A 22446-nucleotide genomic window follows, 5' to 3' on the forward strand; every position below is an offset into this window, starting at 1 on the left:
GTTTGCCTTGGAAACAAAGATCATTCTGTTGTTTTTGAAGTTGCACCCAAGTACTACATTTCGGGTTCCTCACTTAAATGGCCCTCAAACGGAATGAATGGCATTCCCTTACTGAAGAAGCACATGTTTTCAGTAGGAAACAGTTGTAGATTTGGGTCTGAAGTGACAGGTGCTTCCTTTCCAAGGTAGAAGTTAGGAGTTGAGTCTATAGAGTGATCATTCAAGGTGGGGACCAGGAATGGAGAAGTGGTGGCTTGCTGCTTCATGCTGGACATCATCCAGTAAGATATGGCCAACGAAGCTCCAGTTTGCTACATCTCTTGAGTAGGGCTTGGCATGGTTCTCATTTAGAAGGGTTCATGTGAAAACGCTTCCAAAAATAATGTTTTTTAAAAAAATGGTTTGGTCTGATAATGTGTTTAAGTTACCTTCCCATAGGTCACCATGAAGGTGGTTAACATCCATATAATAAAAAGGAAAGACTATAAGGGGTGATTGTAAGTTTCCCACTTAGTATCATATATGTGATATGTAGATATTAACAAATGGCCTTTCTCTACTTGATTGTACCCAGAACTGTTTTGTAACCAGGGATATACATTTTGAATCTTCAAAAAGGAGTTACTGAAGACCTTTATGTCAGGGCATGACTGAAATAGCAAAACCAACTCTTGATTTGAAACTGGCTTTTGCTTTAATGTGTACAGTTGAGCAGCACCGTTAACGTGAGAGCAGGAAAGACTGCCAGGGGAGTATGCTAGATTACTGGACTGAGCCTAATTATACAAATTCTTAAATGCAGAAGTTTGAGGCAGAAGTGGTTATAACACAGTGGGAGGACCGCCCAGTGTTGCTCCATCCTCTGAGGATGGAGAAAGGGCCCTGAGCTAAGGAAAGAGAATGGCTTGTCACAGTTGGGAAAGGCAAGGAGGTTCTCAGTGGCACACTGGCTGAGGGAATATCCCACCGTTATCCCACATGGCATGCATAAGCCTCAAAATACCACCACCACCAACTCAGCAGTTTCAAACCTTCTTAGCACACGGGCCACCACATCTATAGTGCTGTGTAAACACTGCTTGCACACATGGCCAGAGCTTTTCCCTCAGCCCTTACATGGTCTCAGTGCTACAGAGGTATGTTCGTAGTGCCCACTTTCAATCCTTAAGCTGACTGCTCTATAGTTTTTTTGTTGAAGGTGCTTTTTTGGTTGATTGCTCAGGAAGTTCATTTTCTGAGTTCTTGTATGTTAATACAATTGTCATTTGCTTTATACCTGAAAGTCACTTGTATTGGATCTAAAATCCTCAGCTTACTCTTTGAGCGTCTTAATTATATTACTTCTATTTTCTTCTGGCATAAAGCACTGCTAATGCTAATGTGATGATAATTTTCTTTCCCTTGCAAGTCACTTTCTGGTTTTGGCTAAAAGCCCGAATAATTTGTTTATTCAAAGTCAAAATAATTTTATAAAATATTAGGTAATAGTCTGATAGAACAGTCTCAGGTATGCAGCATAGGCGTACCTTGGAGATACTGTGAGTTTGGTTCAAGACCACCTCAATAAAGTGAGCAATACGACCGAGTCTCAGGAATGTTTTGGTTACCCAGTGCATGTAAAAGTTACATCATCTATTAAGTGTACAATAGCACTGTCTTTAAAAAAAATGCATACATTAATTTAAAAATACTTTATTGCTAAAAAATGCTGAACATCATATGAATCTTCAGTGATTCAGAGTCTTGCTGGTAGAGGGTTTGAAGTACTGCAAGAATTGCCAAAGTGATACAGGTAGGAAATGAGCAAATGTTGGAAAAATGGCACTGGTTAAACTGCTTGACACAAAGTGCAGTCAAACTGAATGGTTTATCTACACTCTATAGTTTCAACAAGAATAATTTTTTTAGTATAAACTTTGCCTACAGTAGTTGTTAGCATTTCTCCTGTTTTGTTTTATTTTTTAACAGGACTTTGTCTATGATCTTCTGGCAGCTGTTGTCTCTTAACCATCCACGCTCCGTGTTTTTGTGTGTTGGGCTGTATTTCTGTAAGACAAGGGTTGGCTAATTACTCCCCATGGTATAGATATGGCCAGTTGCTGTTTTTGAATAGCCTACAAGCTAAGAATGGCCTTTCAGTTTTTAATATGGCTGAAAATCTTTCACTATGTGGGAACATGATGTGAAATTCAGATTCCAGCATCCATAAGTAGCGTTTTGTTGTAACCCAGTCACGTTCTTGCCTTCCTGTGTTAGCTGCTGCATCTTGCAGTGCAGCGGCAGAGCTGAGGACATGCAGCGGAGCATGCGTGGTGCTCCTCAGGGTGCAGTCCGCTGCAATTCCAGTGACTGACTTACAGCTCCACAATTTGAGTGCCACACCTATCACGTATAAGAAAAACGCTTCAAAGATGGCAGTATATAAAATCTCAATTACAAATCAATAGTAACAGGTGAACCAATTTTTTTTTTCTTGCATGTACAGATGGACCTTTATTTAAAATAGTACTTCATATAAAAGGGACAACCATCAGGTGTTCAAATTGTGAAGAAATAGTTGGAAACCTGGGCTGCAAGCTGCCAGGTGAATTGCTTTTTAATGATGGAGGATCACTAACTGAACCCTAATTAGGTGGGCTGTTACCCCCCACCACAAAGAAGGATCTGTATTACAGAAAAAGCTACTCAGTGAGCATCATAGTTGGACTTCATTAACAGAAGTTTTAGAAATTTGTTTCCTCTCCTAATGCTTACATAGGAAGGAAGTGAAAGTCGCTCAGTTAACTGGTTAACAGTAATACCCCTAAACATGAAGTTGACTGCCTGAAAGGAGGCCTGACTTCTTGATGGATGCTCTGGGAACTGGAGACAATTTATCCATCAGGCAAGAGACCTACCTGGTCAGGTAAAAATAGTGTTCTCTGGGATGCGTCGGCCTCAGAAACTCTTGGAAAATTGTTTCCCGCCCCAGTATCTGAAGCATAGCTGCTGCTTCAAAGGGACCCTCACTTCAGAGTCCCTTGACTACCTGGACCCGAGTCATGGTAGCTCAGCTAAGTTAAAAGGTAGTGGTATGCACTGTGCTGCTGTGGGTGTTTAGCACCAGCTCTGCAGAGGCAAAGAGAATGTGGTCCGTGCTCAGCAGATCTGGTCGTGCAGAGTCCTGTGCTGACTGGGGCTTTTGCTCATGGCATACTCAATCTGGCTTGCCACTTGAAAGACTATTCAGAGCAATTAAAACACCCCTCTTCAAGGCTGTATGTTGTGGGAACAAGTTGTGGTTCCTGGTTGGACAGAGTTACTCAAGTAGTGAAGTGAAAGTCGCTCAGTCGTGTCCAACTCTGCGACCTCATGCATTATAAACAGTCCACTGAGTTCTCCAGAATACTGGAGTGGGTAGCCTTTCCCTTCTCCAGGGGATCTTCCCAACTCAGGGGTCAAACCCAGGTCTCCCGCATTATGGGCGAATTCTTTACCAGCTGAGCCACCAGGGAAGCCCTACTCAGGTAATGTCTGCAAAGGGCCAGTTCTCTGACAGGACCCAGTAACACCAGCCCTCAGATTACCCTCGTACAAGGCTGCAGTCCACTGTCACGGGCTGTGCATCCTCGTGCATGACAGGCTCGTGACTCCTGCCAGGTTGGTCGGTGTGTCTTGAGGGGGTTGGGGCCTTATCACACAGGCTGACTACCGACAGGCTGCACCAGTCCTTTGGCCACCTTTCCGGGCAGCTGCTGGTGCCTCGGCACTACTGAGGCATTTTTAGGTTACGGTGTTGCTGTCTCAGTCCAATCAGCTGACTGGCCACACAGCTGCAGCACTTGAAACTAAAATGCCATATGGATCATGTGCTTAGTTTTCTGGACCACTTACAATCTCACTAAGGGGCACTTTTTGTTGCAAAGGCCACCTGGCAAATTTGACATTTAACAGCTGCCTGCTCTCCATGGATAGCTTAGCTTTAGTTCAGTTCACTTCAGTTGCTCAGTTGTGTCCGACTCTTTGTAACCCCATGAATCACAGCACGCCAGGCCTCCCTGTCCATCACCCACTCCTGGAGTTCACTTAAACTGTCCATCGAGTCGGTGATGCCATCTAGCCATCTCATCCTCTGTCATCCCCTTTTCCTCCTGCCCCCAATCCCTCCCAGCATCAGTCTTTTCCAATGAGTCAACTCTTCGCATGAGGTAGCCAAAGTACTGGAGTTTCAGCTTTAGCATCATTCCTTCCAATGAACACCCAGGGCTGATCTCCTTTAGAATGGACTGGTTGGATCTCCTTGCAGTCCAAGGGACTCTCAAGAGTCTTCTCCAACACCACAGTTCAAAAGCATCAATTCTTCGGCGCTCAGCTGTCTTCACAGTCCAACTCTCACATCCATACATAACCACTGGAAAATCCATAGCCTTGACTAGATGGACCTTTGTTGGCAAAGTAATGTCTCTGCTTTTCAATAAGCTATCTAGGTGGGTCATAACTTTTCTTCCAAGGAGTAAGCGTCTTTTAATTTCATGGCTGCAGTCACCATCTGCAGTGATTTTGGAGCCTAAAAAATAAAGTCTGACACTGTTTCCACTGTTTCCCCATCCATTTCCCATGAAGTGATGGTACCAGATGTCATGATCTTCGTTTTCTAAATGTTGAGCTTTAAGCCAACTTTTTCACTCTCCACTTTCACTCTCCTCAAGAGGCATTTTAGTTCCTCTTCACTTTCTGCCATAAGGGTGGTGTCATCTGCATATCTGAGGTTATTGATATTTCTCCCGGGAATCTTGATTCCAGCTTGTGCTTCATCCAGCCCAGCGTTTCTCATGATGTACTCTGCATAGAAGTTAAATAAGCAGGGTGACAATATACAGCCTCAATGTACTCCTTTTCCTACTTGGAACCAGTCGGTTGTTCCATGTCCAGTTCTAACTGTTGCTTCCTGACCTGCATATAGGTTTCTCAAGAGGCAGGTCAGGTGGTCTGGTATTCCCATCTCTTTCAGAATTTTCCAGTTTATTGTGATCCACACAGTCAAAGGCTTTGGCATAGTTAATAAAGCAGAAATAGATGTTTTTCTGTAACTCTCTGGCTTTTTCGATGATCCAGTGTATGTTGGCAATTTGATCTCTGGTTCTGCTGCCTTTTCTAACTCTAGAAACCTCTAGAAGTTCACGGTTCACGTATTGCTGAAGCCTGGCTTGGAGAATTTTGAGCATTACTTTACTAGCGTGTGAGATGAGTGCAACTGTGCGGTAGTTTGCGCATTCTTTTGCATTGCCTTTCTTTGGAATTGGAATGAAAACTGACCTTTTCCAGTCCTGTGGCCACTGCTGAGTTTTCCAAATTTGCTGACATATTGAGTGCAGCACTTTCACAGCATCATCTTTCAGGATTTGAAAGAGCTCAACTGGAATTCCATCACCTCCACTAGCTTTGTTTGTAGTGATGCTTTCTAAGGCCCACTTGACTTCACATGCCAGGATGTCTGGCTCTAGGTGAGTGATCACACCATCGTGATTATCTTGGTCGTGAAGATCTTTTTTGTACAGTTCTTCTGTGTATTCTTGCCACCTCTTCTTAGTATCTTCTGCTTCTGTTAGGTCCATACCATTTCTGTCCTTTATCGAGCCCATCTTTGCATGAAATTGTTCCCTTGGTATCTCTAAGCTTAGCATAGCTAAGCATTAAAAAGCTTTTTGACTACTCCCCTCCTCCAGTTCTACATACCTGACTGGGTCACAGACTATGGCAATGCCCCTAAAAGGATCATCTCATCTTGGTTGCCTCCTGGGTGATAATCAGAAAGTCTGGGTGCAAGTACCTGGAGAAAATATGAAATTATAGGTACAGATTTTGTGGCAGTGGAGGGAAGACAACAACCTTGACACCTGGGAAGAAAACGAGGGAGAAGAGGGGAGTAATTAATGCACTATGGTCTGGAGATCATCATTTCTCAACTGTGGGTCTACTGATATTTCAGGCTGGATAATTCATAGTTGTGAGGGACTGTCCTGTGCCGTGTGGGGTGTTTAGCAGCACTGCTGGCCCCTACCCACTAGATGCCAGGAGCATCTTTCCCCAATTTGTGACAGAAATGTCTTCAGACACTGTCAAATGTCCTGTGGGACAAAATTTCCCACAGTTGAGAACCATTACCCTTGATCCAGGGCTTCCCTGATAGTTCAGTTGGTAAACAATCCGCCTGCAATGTGGGAGACCCCGGTTTGATTCCTGAGTCGGGAAGATCCCCTGGAAAAGGGATAGGCCACCCACTCCAGCATTCTGGCCTGGAGAATTCCATGGATAGTCTATGGGGTTGCAAAGAGTCGGACATGACTGAGCCACTTTCACTCGCTCACCCTTGATCCAAAACTGCTATCTGGATCAAGTGGCTTGCGTGCCTGCTCAGTTGCCAAGTCATGTCTGACTCTTTGTGACCCCATGGACGGTAGCCTGCCAGGCTCCTCTGTCCATGGGATTTACCAGGGAAAAATACTGGAGTCGGTTGCCATTTCCTTCTTCAGGGGATCTTCCTGACCCAGGGATCGAACACACATCTCCTGGATCTCCTGCATTGCAAGCAGACTCTTGACCCACTGAACCGCCTGGGATCAAGGGGCAGTTGCAGCTAACAATCTGACTTGCCACTGGGCTTGTCATAAACAGGAACATTAATATAGACATGGTTGTCCTGTGCCTGGTGCCATCAACAGTAGCTCCCAACTGCAAACATGTACAGATGTACCCGGAATAACACCATCTTGATTAAATCTGGCTGATCACATGCTTTTTTACAATGGAAATATTTAGTATTACATTTTCTTTGGGAAAATGTCTATTCAGATCCTCTGCCCATTTAAAAGGTATTACATAGTGACTTGATATTTGCATATATTATGAAATTACCACAATAAGTTACTATCCCCCCAAAGTTATTACAATATTGATCATATCCCTTATGCTGTCTATTACATTGGTTTATCTGCTTTATAACTGGAGGTTTGTACCCTTTAATCTCCTTCACCTATTCTGCTCCACCCCTTCTGGGAAACCACAGAAAACTAGTTTGTGTCTGTAATTCTCTGTGGTTTGTTTCTTATATTCCACTTAAAAGTAAAACCATATGTTTTTCTCTCTCTCTGATTTATTTCACTTAGCATAATACCCTCTAGATCCATCCATGTTGCCACAAATAGCAAGATTTTTTAATGTCTACTATTCCACTATATATAATGTCTAATATTCCACTATACACAGACACACAGACACACACACACACACACACACACACACACACACCCCACATCTTCTTTATCAGTCCTCTACTGTAAAAATGCTGCAATGAACACTGGTACATATATCTTTTCAAACTCATAAATACATGGATTATACAGCAGTTCTGTTTTCAAATTCTTCAGGAAACTTCATACTGTGTTCATAGTGGCTGAACCTACCGACAATCCTACCAGCAATGTATGAGGGTTTCCTTTTCTCCACATTCCCAAAACCTATTTGTCTTTTTGATGAAAGCCATTCTGATAGGTGTGAGGTGTGGTTTTGATATGCATTTCCCTAACAATTTGATATGCATTTCCCTAACAGCATTTCATGAGAGACGCTGGGCTGGATGAAGCAGTAGCTGGAATCAAGATTGCTGGAGAAATATCAATAACCTCAGACATGCAGATGACACCACTCTCATGGCAGAAAGTGAAGAGGAGCTAAAGAGCTTCTTGATGAAAGTGAAAGAGGAGAGTGAAAAAGTTGGCTCAAAGCTCAACATTCAGAAAACTAAGATCATGGCATTCGGTCCCATCACTTCATGGCAAATAGATGGAGAAACAGTGACAGACTTTGTTTTGGGGGCTCCAAAATCACTGCAGATGGTGACTGCAGCCATGAAATTAAAAGATGCTTACTCCTTGGAAGGAAAGTTATGACCAACCTAGACAGCATATTAAAAAGCAGAGACATTGCTTTGCCAACAAAGGTCCCATCTAGTCAAGGCTATTGTTTTTCCAGTGATCATGTATGGATGTGAGAGTTGTACTATAAAGAAAGCTGAGCACTGAAGAATTGATGCTTTTGAACTGTGGTGTTGGAGAAGACTCTTGAGAATCCCTTGGACTGCAAGGAGATTGGTCCTGGGTGTTCACTGGAAGCACTGATGCTAAAGCTGAAATTCCAATACTTTGGCCACCTGATGCAAAGAGCTGACTCATTTGAGAAGACCCTGATGCTGGGGGAAAGATTGAGGGTAGGAGGAGAAGGGGACAGAGGATGAGATGGTTGGATGGCATCACCGACTTGATGGACATGAGTTTGGGTAAACTCCGGGAGTTGGTGATGGACAGGGAGGCCTGGTGTGCTGTAGTCCATGTAGTTGCAAAGAGTTGGACACAACTGAGCAACTCAACTGAACAATTAGTGATGCTGAGCATCTTTGCATGTGTCTGTTGGCCATCTGTATGTCTTCTTTGGGAAAATGTCTATTCAGATCCTCTGCCCATTTAAAAGTTGGCTTATTTGTTTGATGTGTTGTATGAGTTCTGTATATATTTTGAATGCAGTTGTTCATCAGTAGCTATGTCGTGTCCAACTCTTTGCAACCCCATGGTCACATGCCAGGCTTCCCTGTCCTCCACTATCTCCTGGAGTTTGCTCAAGTTCATGTCCATTGAGTCGGTGATGCTACCTAACCATCTCATCCTCTGCAGCCCTTCGGTGATGCTATCTAACCATCTCATCCTCTGCAGCCCTTTTCTCCTTTCGCTTTCAATCTTTCCCAGCATCAGGGTCTTTTCCAATGACCTGGCTCTTCACATCAGGTAGCCAAAGTATTGGAGCTTCAGGCTTAGCATCTGTCCTTCCAATGAATATTCTGGGTTGACTTCCTTTAGGATTGATCGGTTTTATCTCCTTGGAAGTCTACAGGACTTTCAGGAGTCTTCTCCAGCACTAGAATTTGAAAGCATCAATTCATCAGTGTTCAGCCTTTTTTATGGTCCAACTCTCACATCCGTACACAACTACTGATAAAAACATAGCTTTGAATATACAGACGTTTGTTGGCAAAGGGGTGTCTCTTGCTTCTTAATACACTGTCTAGGTTTGTCATAGTTTTCCTTCCAAGAAGCAAGTGTCTTCAAGTTTCGTGGCTGCAGTCACCGTTCACAGTGATTTCAGAGCCCAAGAAAAGAAAATCGGTCACTGCTTCTACTTTTTGTCCTTCTATTTGCTATGAAGTGATGTGATCAGATACCATGATCTTAGTTTTCTTAACATTAAGTTTCAAGCCAGCTTTTTCACTCTCCTCTTTCACCCTCATCAAGAGATTCTTTAGTTCCCCTTTGCTTTCTGCCATTAGAGTGGCATCATCTGCATATCTGAAGTTGATATTCCTCCTGGCAATCTTGATTCCAGTTTGTGATTCATCCAGCTTAGCATTTTGCATGATGTAAAACGGTGACAATATACAACCTTGTTGTACTCCTTTCCCAATTTTGCACAAATCTGTTGTTCCATGTAAGGTTCTAACTATTGCTTCTTGACATGCGTACAGGTTTCTCAGGAGACAGGGATATGCCCATCTCTTTAAGGATTTTCCATAGCTTGTTGTGATCCACACAGTTAAAAGCTTTAGGGCAGTCAATGAAGCAGTAGATTTTTTTTGGAATTTCCTTACTCTATGAGCCAACGAATGTTGGCAATTTGATCTCTGGTTCCTCTGCCTTTTCTAAATCCAGCTTGTATATCTGAAAGTTCTTGGTTCATGTACTGTTGAAGCCTTGCTTGAAAGATTTTGCGCATAACCTTACTAGCATGGAATATGAGTGCAATTGTCTGGTAGTTTGAACATTCTTTGGCAATGCCCTTCTTTGGGACTGGAATGAAAACTGACCTTTCCTAGTCCTGTGGCATCAGCGGAGTTTTCCAAATTTGCTGGCATATTGAGTGCAGCACTTTCACAGCATCATCTTTTAGGATTTGAAATAGCCCAGTTGGAATTCCATCATCTCCACTAGCTTTGTTTGTAGTAAACGCTTCCTAAGGCCCACTTGACTTCACACTCCATAATGTCTGGCTCTAGATGAGTGACCACTAGACTGGGATAAGCCAGGTTATCCAGTCATTAAGACCTTTTTTATATAGTTCTGTGTATTCTTGCCACCTCTTCTTATTCTCTTCTGCTTCTGTTAGGTCCTTACTGTTTCTGGTAAGGACCAGATATTTTGGATTATTTTCCCATTCAGTAGGCTATCTTTTTGTTTTGTTCATGGTTTCCTTTGCTGTGCAAAAGCTTTTTAGATTGATGTTGTCCTATTTATTTGGCTTGCTTGAGGAGATGCATCCAAAAAAGTACTGCTACGACCAACATCAAAGAGCATACTGTCTGTTTTCCTTTAAGAGAAATTTTATGGTGTCAGGTCTCACATTTAGGTCTTTAATCCATTTTGAATTTATTTCTGTATACGGAGTAAAAATGTAGTCCAGGTTGTTTTGTATTTAGCTGTCCAGGTTTCCTGATACCATTTATTGAAGATGTTATCTTTTCCCCATTGTATTGTTGCATACTTTGACTTAAATTAATCGTCCACTTAAGTGTGGGTTTATTTCTGGGCTGTCTATTCTGTTCCATTGACCTATGTGTCTGTTTTTTTGCCAATTCTATACTGTTTTGATGACTGTAGTTTTGAAAGTAGTTTGAAATTGGGGAGTGTTAAACCTCTAGCTTTGTTCTTCTTTCTCCAGATTGTTTTGATTAGAGTATTTTGTGTTTACATACAAATTTTAGAATTATTTTTTTCTAGCTCTGTGAAAGATGCCTTTGGTATTTTGATAGGGAATGTGCTGAATCTGCAGATTGTCTTGGATTGTATGATCATTTTAACTATATGAATTCTCCCAATCTGTGAGCATGGTATATATTTCAATTTGTGTCGTCATTTTCTGCCATCAATGTCTTATAGTTTCCAGACTATAAGTCTTTTACCTCTTTGGTTAGATTTATTTCTAGGTATTTTATTCCTCTTGATGCAACTGCAAATAGTATTGTTTCTTAATTTCTCTGATAGTTCATTATTCATGTATTGAAATACAACAGATTTCTGTAATATTAATTTTGTATCCTGCAACTTAACTGATTGCATATATTAGTCCTAACACATTTTTGGTTGTCTTTTAATGATTTTTCATATATATATGTCATCTGCAGACAGGTTTACTGTTTCCTTTCTAATTTGGGTTTCTTTTATGTCTTTTTATAATTTATTTTTATTTATTTATTTCTGATTGCTGTGGCTAGGACTTACAATACATTAAGATTGTCAGTCAATTCCTGCTAAAAAAAGAGAGACAGAGGCTTCCTTGGTGCTCCAGTGAGTAAGAATCCACCTGTCAATGCAGGAGACACAGGTTTGATCCCTGGTCCAAGGAAGAACCCACACATGCCTTGGGGCAACTAGGCCCCTGCACCACCGCTGCTGAGCCCGCACTCGGAGCCCGGGAGCCAGCGCTACTGAGCCCGCACGCGGAGCCCGGGAGCCACAGCTGCTGAGAAGCCCGCAAGCGGAGCCCGGGAGCCACAACTGCTGAGAAGCCCGCACTTGGAGCCCGGGAGCCAGCGCTGCTGAGCCTATGCGCCTGCAGTCTAGTCCACAACAAGAGAAGCCGCTGCAGTGAGAAGCCCAGGCACCTCAACGAAGAGTGGCCCCTGCTTGCTGCAACTGGAGAAAGCCTGTGGGCAGCAACAAAGACTCAGCACAGCTGATAAATACATAAATTTTTTAAAAACAGGACAGAAAACCAGTGGGTAATTCTCCTTTCTGAATAATGAATCTGAATTATTCTCTTGAAAAAAATTTCATTGAGTTATTGCCTAATTTGTAGTATTTGAAGATAAAATAATCTGGTATACATACAATTAAGATTCCTTAAAAATAAATCCAGAATGTGGCCCAGACTCAAATATAAACTTATTATACGTTTATAAGCGATTGAGTTTATAAGTTATAAGCAATTGAGTTGATCTATTAGAGTCCAAAATACTAAGACAACGTTTTGTGCTCCATGTATATAAAAATCTCAGTTTAAGACTGCTCTGCTATTGCCAACAGCACAGCCCTACAGACGCAGATCTTTTCAAGATCTGACATTCCAGGCATATAAATACTTCCTACTACACAGAAAAAGGAGTCCCCATTAATGGATCAGTCCATGTTTGAGTTTTTAGGTAACATCAATATAAATAGCCTACATAAAAATTGAGAAGCCCAGCACAAATCTTTGTTTCTTCTTCAAAGAAATAAATTCAAGGTTTTACTCCCTGTATAATATATATTCGAGAAGTTATAATCTTTTCTATAATAAACCAATTCTACTTGTTTAACTACTAAAAAGAAATGTATCACTTTAGCACAACAAATACAAAAAGTTCTGAATCAAGACTCAGCAGATAGGTTTTGCTTTAGGCTCTGCCATACGGCGAATCATTTAACCTCTGCAGGTTGAGCTCTGACCTGCAGATTTCTGAGGTTTAACAGGATGAGACTGCAATTAGGTAAAAGGCCCCTAGATGGTGGTAGTGTTCTGAGTTAGGCTTTCTATTTCCCCTCTACCCCATAATTACAGTGAAGTATAAAGGAGTAGGTTAGAAAATTATTTCCTATTAAGTTCTGAAAAAATTCACTGCTAAGGATTCAATTAATGACATTCAAAATAGCACTGAATTATGAATCATATGGTCCAGTTACATTTGATATTAATTAAAAGGAATACACCACTAATGATTATATTAATACCAAATATCTCTTTGTAATTAGCCTATATCATCAGTATTTCCCTCTGGGTATATTTATCTAAGCTTAAGAAGCTAAACAAAAACTAAACAATTATTGTTACGAGTAATGATGCATAACAACCCTATAGAAAAATAAAATTTTTTTCAAACGCCAGTTCTAACAAATTCTGATAAATGTGCTGATCTTTTTCATAATTAACATTTCAGACTATTAAAAACCTGTGATTTCCATGAGCACAAATGACATTAATCTCCCCCCCAGTCATATAAGCTAGAGCATCTTTTAAAGAAATCTGTGGTCTTTTAGTGTTCAAAAGGGTAAGAATAACATATTAAATGACTTCTCTAGTTTAACCCACCAAAGAAAAAGGATTTGGAGATCCTAGTTTGCAGTGGCTTGGATGAACAATATTAGGTTTACAACTAAAATTCCTGAAAAGAGCAAGAATACATTTCTATTTCTCCACTAGGAAATTCACTGAGTATAAAAGTCATGGTCAATCAGTATACAGAATAAGAAAGTACCTAAGAAAACTTACACCATGCTATATTTTTACTTCTCATCAGCTGAGTAGGTAATAAATGACAAGCAAAAAATGTAGCATGATGGAGTGGAAGACATATAACTGCAAATTTTGTTTCAACAAAGTTTTTTGTCAGTAAATTAAAGAGGAAAGATATTTGGACCATAGTGGCTCCAAAATAGTATCACAATTACATGAAAGTTATCCCCATCCATCCAGCCAACCAACCAACCAACCAACAAGCCTCTATTGAGCCCATATGGTGCAAACGGCTGGAGATAAAAAGATAAGATACCATCTCCATTCTCAAAAACCTCAGTCTAGTATGTAAGAGAAATGGGCTTTGAAAGTTCAGTTCAGTTTATTATAGTGTCAAGTAGATACACACCTATTGCACTTATCATTCTGCTGACAGAGGCCAAAATTTAAGAGGAATATTTTTCTCCAATAAAGCTAAGTTTTCATGATTTTTGATGTAAGATGTTAAGATTACACAGGCAAAGAAATATACTTCATGCCCTATCCCAGTCCCCCGGAGTCTCACCTTCCTGCTGTTACACAAGCTTGCTGCAAATAGGAATTTAGTTGAGACAATGCTTTAAGCCATCCATTTCTTATGAAATTACTCTTGAGTGATATTTGACCAGTTTTCTTTATTCCATCTTCTATACCCAAAACATGTTAAAAAAATTAGCTCCCATACCCCCAAATCAACTGTAACCATATACTGGGAAATGAACTTTAATCAAAGACAAGGTAAGTCTCTCCTCCGTTACAGAACCCCACATGGTGTTCACATAATGGTTTCATCACTTAACTGCCTAACTTTTCAGACAATGGAAACAACAACAAAAGCAAAAAAGTGGCCCAGCATATGAAACTCTTCTCAAAAACAGAAGAAAGTTATGAACATTGTTGGGACAGTGTTTTACATTTCCAGTGAAATTCTATTCCATTGATCTGTTTGAAAGATTGTCTTCAACCAATATATTTGGCTTCAGCCCATAAGCTGTAATTGATTCAGTTTCACAATGAACCACTTTTTAGCTTTAAGACTTTCATCTTAAGCCTGGAGTACGTAACAATGCATAGCAGGAAAGTGGTTTTTTTATTTACTCTAAAAACTGCAGGGATGAGCTGGGGGGAGAAGAACAACCCCAAAAGTATTAGCCTTCAGATTCTCAAGTTATTTTTAGCTCTGATTATATTTGGAAGAATGAGCTGCGGGTTTGGCATTGTTTCCCATCTTAACAGTTGCTCTGTATTCTGAGATATATATATGTGATTCATAATGTACCACTGTAACAAGACACAGCTTTTATATATTACTGGGGGTAACGCAAAGAAAATGAATTTTTCTTTGAGTACCAGTAATTGTCAAAAGAATGATTACAGAATCAGAAAATGTGCTTTATAATAACCCTGTTAACATAAGGTATACACAGAGGAAAGAAAGAAGTACTGCAGGTATGTGAAAGAGTTAGTTCTATTAGCAAGGATTTTCAGGGTGGTTTTGGTTATTACGCATCAAATTTTAACCACTTTCAGACACTGGGACCAAGGGAAAACATCTGGCAACACAGGAGCATTTGGTGACTGTGAGCTGATTCCCCACATGCTCACCAAGGCTCCACTAGTCAATGAACTGCTCCCTTCTGAAACAAGGCTTTGCCCTGGTCATAAGGATAACGCTCTCAAGCTGTTAGAATTAATTTGAATGTCAAAAATGAAATTTAGGTTACCAACCATCGCCTGAGAGTTACAACATGTAGAATAACAAATGTCCTCTTCTAAAACTGAAGCGAAAATTGAAGAAGCACGGTTGCTTTACTTGCGCCGATGAACACAGACGTCCAAGTGCAGTGTTCGCTTGTGAGTGTCCCAGTGCAGCCCTGTCACCAGACGCTCTGCCAGCGGAGGGTCTGCCTGCCTTGCTCCTGCGTGATGTCCTCCTTGGTAGAAACGTGCGCGTGGGTTTCCATGCACACATTTCTAATGTGAATGAAAGCTAACTACAAAATCAAGATGTTTTCTGCTTTCAGAAAATTCTAGTATACCGTATACAGCATCGATATTTCTTTCCGTTTAAAAAAATAGTGCAAAAACATATCTGATAGTCAAAGTGAGAGTTCAAGTGAGTTTCTGTGCCAGGGAGCACAGTCAAGCATCACCTTTAGCTAACTTGTAAAAACTGAACATACGTTTTGGGAAATATTCCAGATTTTCCCATCAGTTCTCCACTCATCCAGTCATCATCGACAGATTCCAGCTCTGTTATTACGTCTCCAGCCTGTAGGAAAACAGGAATTGAAAATAATTATTAAGTTTCTGTTGAGTGCCCACGTTAGGCTGCTTCTCTTCCTCAAACCCCATTCCTCTGTCATTGTTGCCTTTGTTGCATTTCCAGGTTGTATTTTGTGCCCCTCAAATTCACCACTCCTAATCTAAAATTATTCTTTAATAAATAAAAATACCAGCTAACATGGTATATATATATAAATTTTTTCCCCAAATAATAGTTATTTATCAGGCACCCACTACGTGTCAGACACTATTCTGGACACTGGATACAGCAATGAAGAAAGACCTTATTCCAGAGCTGGGAGACGAATAACTGAGCTAGCAGAGGAGGGCAGAAAGTGTGAGCTGCCAGCGCATTAGGGCAGTCTGGGGAGGCCTCATCCCAGGCGACGTGCAGAGACTTGGTGGCGCGAGGGGGCTGTATGCTCACTGTATGTGTGCCTTGTCCTTTTCTATGTGCTTTATGGGAATTCACTCATTGATTTTCTTTTTTATCAAACTAAGAATAGTGAAAATTAACTCATTTAAACAATACTGCAGTCCTAGAAGTGGTACTATTATTTCCCAATTTTTGATAAATATTTTTATAGATTTCCTTATTTTATAGAAAAGGAAACTGAAACTCAGAGGGATTATGTGACTTGCTCAGTGCTGCATGTTGGTGAGTGGTAGAAAGAGGATTCAAATCTAGAGTGATTCCCGGGCCTATCCAGGAATCATGATGGATAACCTAATGTTAACCATTAGGCATGAGGTCACCACATGATACAGTCTACCTTCTTACTTAGGCAGGCTCTTACTAGCATTGCCTTTTCTCAGCCTCCTGAGCATTTTGTGCTCTACATCTGTTCTTCCACATAACGCATTCTCCTCTGTCGTTTGGCGCATTCCGCTCCTCCGGGGCCTCAATATCACACCGCAGCCTCCCTGTCCCTGACTCAGCACGTGATTGTCTTCACTGGGCTAGTCAAAAGGGCTGGGTGTCTCACTCCTGTGTGAGTTATACCATCTCAACAGATGAGGACATAAGTTTTGAAATTATCTCCTGAAACTATTTTGTTCTTTATGGTTTCTAGCCATTTCCTGGAACCTGAATTAAGATTCTATAATGGTCCAAGAATACCCTGGCTACTTTTAAGGATATCTTTATCAGGTTAAATGGATTTATTTGTAGCCCTAGGACACTGCCCTTTGGAAAACTGGTTTGATTTAAGGCCATTCTTAATGGAAAATGCTGACGATCTAATGTCATTAATTTAGTTTACTCTGCTAAAATGTGTAAAGACTCTGGCATCTAAAGTCTCTGTTCTAAGCTCCTTTTGGTTCCTGAGCTATAATCCTTGACTAAAGCTATTTTTCTTGGCTCTGATTCATACACACGTATATGCCACATCTGTTTTCTGAGAGCTAGGACAGTTTTAAAAAAGTTTACTTACTAATATTCTGTGGATATTGAATAAAATACTAATGATCAACAATACTGAAAATGGTACAGCATCCCTTAACTAAAAGACTCTAGAACTATCTTGCTTACAGTCAGGCATTTGCAAAAATGCCTGAAGACAACCTATTTTCTGGATGATTATACTGACATAACCTAAATGAAGGCCAAAACAATACCCCAAAAGTCTGAATCCAGAGGGTTCACTTGCAGTAACATTATACTTGAGGATAAAAGGAATTAATTTTAAGCCATTGACTCTCAAGATTGAAAAGGACTAGGGCAACAGTTTCTAAACATTTGGATTTTATGGATGAAGAAATTAAAAAGAGAGAAAGAAACATATAGGGTTACCAATTATAATTTTGCATAAGAAATATGTATCATTTACTAGTAATATTTTATAACGGAAATGATATTTTAATATAAAAAGAAATTCTCAGAAGAAAGTAAACTCCATCACAAAACAGAAAAGTTAGCAACCTTATACTGACATATCTCAGCATGCCCACCTTTCTCCATGACTCCCCTGAAGCCTCCACATCCCCAGCCATCGCCATTTTCCTCATTTTGTTGTAGACAGGTATAAACCTAATGTGGGTACCCACTACCTTAAGTCTCATCTTGTCCAATCACTCCTGGATTCTTTAATTCCCTCTGTGGCATCCTTGCTCTGAGTATCTCCAATGATGGGGAATTTCCCACTGCCTGACAACTCTTCTGATAGCATCTGGCCCAATACCACAGTACTACCCTGGGTACTTTCCTCTGAGCACAATCCACCTACGGATGTGGAAACAGGATCATGCAAGCATTCTGTTTATGATTAAGGTTAGGCTTTAGGCTTCTTAAAAAACCCTCCTTAATCTTCTGGGATCACTACCCTAAAATCTATTCAGTATCTCTGTGGACAAGACTCCAGGGCCTTGTGAGGCACTGCTGCAGAGGCCAGCTGTAGTAGGGGCCACCTGACTTCCCCGCTGATTTCAAGACGTGACAGCGGCAGGCTGCAAGGGCCATGCAAGGGATCATCCCTCCTTTACTTTGGCTGAGCCGCGTGGCATCATGGGATCTTAATTCCTGAACCAGGGGTCAGACATGTGGCCCCTGCAGTGGAAGCACAGAATCTTAACCGGGAGACCACCAGGGAAGTCTGAGGGCCATCCTTTACTAGGGCTTCCAGTGAAAGCTCCAGCATCAGTGAGATCACATGCCATAAGGCTGAGGAATAAGGAATTTGTTTGGCAACTGTGGGTCTAGCAATATCAATAAGACTTTAAGTACCTAAATGATCTGCAAATACACATTTGCCCTAGTCACTTCTCTAATCTCATCCTTAAGAACGAGGGTCCGAGGTCCTCTCATTCTTGATCAATGATCAATACTCCATGCAAGTGTTCACCCTTCAGTGGAAGACATTTCAAAATTTACAGCTGCTTAATGCAGTTACAGAAAAAGATACACATTCTGACCTTGAAGGAAAGCTCATCTTCATTCTCCCCATGGAAATCATACAAGGCTTTGGCCTTCCTCCCCTTCAGTGATAAAGCAGCCATGCCTTTTGCCTCAGCTATGAAGACACCGGAAATTCAAATACATAGAAAGACATTGACTAAAACACAAATCAAACATTTTAAGAAATCCCCTTGTCATTTCCAGTACATAATATTTTCAATTAATTTTGAATTTATTTTAACTTGCAAAAAGATGAAATATGTACTCTTAGCAGAAAAAAAATTATAGAAAATATATTCAGGAGATAAAACTAGCCATTATTGATTAAAGGTATCTTTATCTCTTTTCCCCACATAACTTCAACAAATTATATGCAGAAAGTCTGCATAACCTTATGAATTAACTTTCAAATACAGGCAAACAACTGAAATGTAGCACGGCCAGAGGGACAAGAAATCTGTATCATTTCAAAGGCCTTGGGGTCCCCTTGGCAGGTAAGAGCCTCCCGGGCAGCGGTGGTACCTGGGCAGGGCCGCACGAAGACGGCGGGGAAGATGCCCTCTTGGTCCCGCAGTCTGCCCTTGTACCAGTCGGAGTCCACTCGCTCCAGAATCAGGATCCGGTCTCCCCTCTTGAAGGATAAGTCCTCACTGGTCTCTGCCATGAAACTGTGCAGAGCTTCGCACCATTCTCCACAAAGATTGTTCTCCTGTTACAAATCAGTTTGGTAAGAAATGTGAAATTTTATTTCAGATTAATTTTCACAAAGCTTAAAAAGTGGTGGCAAAAAAACTAAGGGGTCATAACATTTCAAAGTCTGAGGGCCACTTGAAATCACTCAATACCTAATGTCACTAAAGAGTTTCAGAAATATAAGCTTCCAGTAAATTTTTCTTAAAATTCTAAATGACACGTGATGAAATTTGTTACTTTTGCATTATGGTCTATGACATTGTGTGTGCCTAAGTCACTTCAGACGTGTCCGACTCTCTGCAACTCCATGGACTGTAGCATGCCAGGCTCCTCTGTCCATGGGGTTCTCCAGGTAAGAATACTGGAGTGGATTGCCATGCCCTCCTTCAGGGGATCTTCCCGACCCAGGGACTGAACCTGTGTCTTTCTTCTGCCTTGGCGGGCGGGCTCTTTACCACTAGCACCAACTGGGAAGCCCATGATCTATGACATTAGTAACACTAAAAAATTAGAGAAAAGCTTATCATATTTGTATATAGTATTTATGACACTACGAAAACATTCTGGCAAACATAATTTTCCTTTTTTCTTTTTTTTTGGCCACACAGTGCAGCTTGTGGGATATTTTTTAATTAATTAATTTTTATTGAAGGATAATTGCTTTACAAGCTTGTGGGATTTTAATTCCCAGAGCAGGGATTGAACCCAGGCTCTTGGTATTGGAAGCCCAGAATCCTAACTACTGGACTTCCAGGGAATTTCCAAGCATATAATTTTCAGTGAAGCTCTTTACCTAAATTAGGAAGGATCAGAATGGGCAGTCTGTTAATTCCCAGGTCTTTACCTGGTGACTCAGCAATAAAGGATCTGCCTGCAATGCAGGAGATGTAGGTTCAATCCCTGGGTCAAGAATATCCCTGGAGGAGGAAATGGCAACTCACTTCAGTATTCTTGCCTAGAAAATTCCATGGACAGAGGAGCTTGGTGGGCTACAGCCCATGGAGTTGCAAAGAGTTGGACACAAGTCCGCACACGACTGAGCAGTGAGCACACCACCTGGCTGAGAGGTTATCGGACCCCACGGCCCAAGTCTCCATCAGTCCACACTTCTAATTTTACAAGTCACAGTTCGCTCCACAGCTGGCAGGGTAACCACCTGGGGTGATGGTTCTTGCTCCAACAAGAATGCTTTTTGCTGCAAATGCATCATAAGAAGGTTCTGCTCTGTGACAAGGAGTCTCTGCCAACTCAGATGGGAGCCCTGTGTTCAAGAAGCTCAAGCAGGGAGGCAAGGATTACACTAAGATCAAAAGCTTAGAGCCAGTTCCGTCACTCCCAGTTAACACAGGGCAAGACGTTTCACTAGGCTAAGCCTCAGCTTCATCTCAGGGCTCACGTGGGGTCAAACGAGGTAATGCATGTAGACTGCTCAGCACAGTGCCTGGCACATCTTAAGTTCTCAGCAGTTGATGGCTTCAAAGGAAAACAACAACATAAACAGACAAAAACCCTAACCCTGTCCCCTTGCTCCTGCACTTGAGAAGCCAACTCTACAGAAGAGTACTTGTCACTCCTGGGAACTAGGGGCCACCATGCAAACACTTCCTTTCCAAGAACTGTGGTCACTTTCTTTCCTGTTTGACAATCAGTGGGGGGATGAAAGAATTGAGACACACAGCCCAGTGACCCCTGACGTTGTGACAATGACCCTGTCAGGCTCACTCTTCTAAAATCTGTCACAAAAAACGATAGAAGTCACTCACATTCCTGTCCAGTTTGAACTTCTGAAGTCATGCTAAACACTAAACATTTTAATACATTTTTTCTCTCTCCCATTATAAAAATAATACAAACGTTCCTGAACATTTGGCAAGTTCGGAAATGCACGAAGAATGGGAAAAACACCCATCTATCTATAATGTTAACCACCTAGGGAAACTGAAGGTTAACAACTTAAATACATTTCCTGCTCGTCTTTTTATGCTGTATATTCAGTTTCACTATATGTTTTCCTCCCATGACATTTACTTTACAAATCTAGTTTTTCATGGCCTCAGAACATTTTCCCAAAAATGGCCATATTCAGGTTATTTCCAATTTTTTCACATTATAATAACACAACTATGACCACCTTTGTGACTAAAACTTTGTCTCATTTTTCATCTTTAGGGTGAGAGATAAAAACAGTGATAACAATAATCTGCACTTTTCCTCTTTTAACAATCACATACCTATAATTACTTGTTTGCTGCTGTTGTATTGAATCTTTGGCTAACTAGATATGTTAAACTGAATTTTACTGTTTCCTTACAAGGCATTCCTTTGATTACTGTAAGGTTAAGTAACTTTCTTGGGGACTTCCCTGGTGGTCCAATGGTTAAAACTCTGTGCTCCCAACATAGGGAGGGTGGGTTTGAGACCTGGACAGGGAACAAAGGTGAGCAGCCAAAAACAAAACAAAACAAAAAAAACCCTTTTTTACTATCAGCCATTTATACTATCTCTTTCATGAATATTCCAATAATGTCTCTTTCCTCATTAATTTTTATCAGTGTTTGTATGTTTTTCTAATTCATTTGCATGATGAACTCTATGAGCAAGACAGGGATTAATCACTTAACTATTTACCTCAAATGTCTGCTACATGAATTAAAAAATTAAATACTTTTTTTTATAATTATGATTTTAATAGTCCTCCCAGAGATAAAACTTGGCTTTCACCACAGTTATCTATTCAAGGAGCCTACCTGAGAATTTGCACCAGAATCTTCTTTTTTGGTCTTTGGTGGTACCTTTGTGCCTATATTTTGAAAGAAAAATCAAAACTTCAGATGTAAAGATCACACTGCATTGGGGAAAATCTTTCGGAGGAAAGTTAAAAGTCTGGGATTCCAGATCAGTCTCTTCACATACTGGGTGCTAGCTTTGCCAGGCCAGTACAAACCACCCTCTCTGGGTTTGTTCTCTTTACTGTAGACTGAAGGAGGAAATGCATTAGCTATACTCTACAGGCCATTTCTGTTTAAAAGTTGATGATTCTTTTTTTTTGCCATCTCTAATATGAAGCTTCCCTGATAGCTAATATGAACAGTTTCCCTGATAGCTCAGTTGGTAAAGAACCCGCCTGCAATGAAGGAGACCCCGGTTCAATTCCTGGGTTGGGAAGATCCCTTGGAGAAGGGAACAGCTACCCACTCCAGTATTCTGGCCTGGAGAATTCCATGGATTGTGTAGCCCACGGGGTC

At 41.0% G+C, this 22446-nt stretch overlaps 1 protein-coding gene across 7 annotated transcripts in view; it reads right to left on the reverse strand.

Annotated features, from left to right (window-relative positions):
* The window catches only part of SH3D19 (SH3 domain containing 19), a 213584-nt gene continuing 191138 nt past the window's right edge, over positions 1 to 22446 (reverse strand). For 4 of the 7 annotated variants that reach the window (XM_018061591.1, XM_018061597.1, XM_018061595.1 and 1 more), the window contains 5 exons: positions 21949 to 22001; positions 19031 to 19217; positions 18526 to 18623; positions 15513 to 15601; positions 5562 to 5809 (listed from right to left, as the gene is read on the reverse strand). In XM_018061591.1, the coding sequence (XP_017917080.1) occupies positions 5755 to 5809; positions 15513 to 15601; positions 18526 to 18623; positions 19031 to 19217; positions 21949 to 22001 (482 nt within the window). In that variant the 3' untranslated portion in view covers positions 5562 to 5754. Of the gene's footprint in view, positions 2047 to 5560; positions 5810 to 13658; positions 15602 to 18525; positions 18624 to 19030; positions 19218 to 21948; positions 22002 to 22446 lie in introns of those variants that run through there. The other 3 variants (XM_018061592.1, XM_018061594.1, XM_018061593.1) reach the window with 3 other exon arrangements.

The sequence above is a fragment of the Capra hircus genome, chromosome 17 (assembly GCF_001704415.2).
Source record: "Capra hircus breed San Clemente chromosome 17, ASM170441v1, whole genome shotgun sequence".
Taxonomy (NCBI): Eukaryota; Metazoa; Chordata; class Mammalia; order Artiodactyla; family Bovidae; genus Capra; species Capra hircus.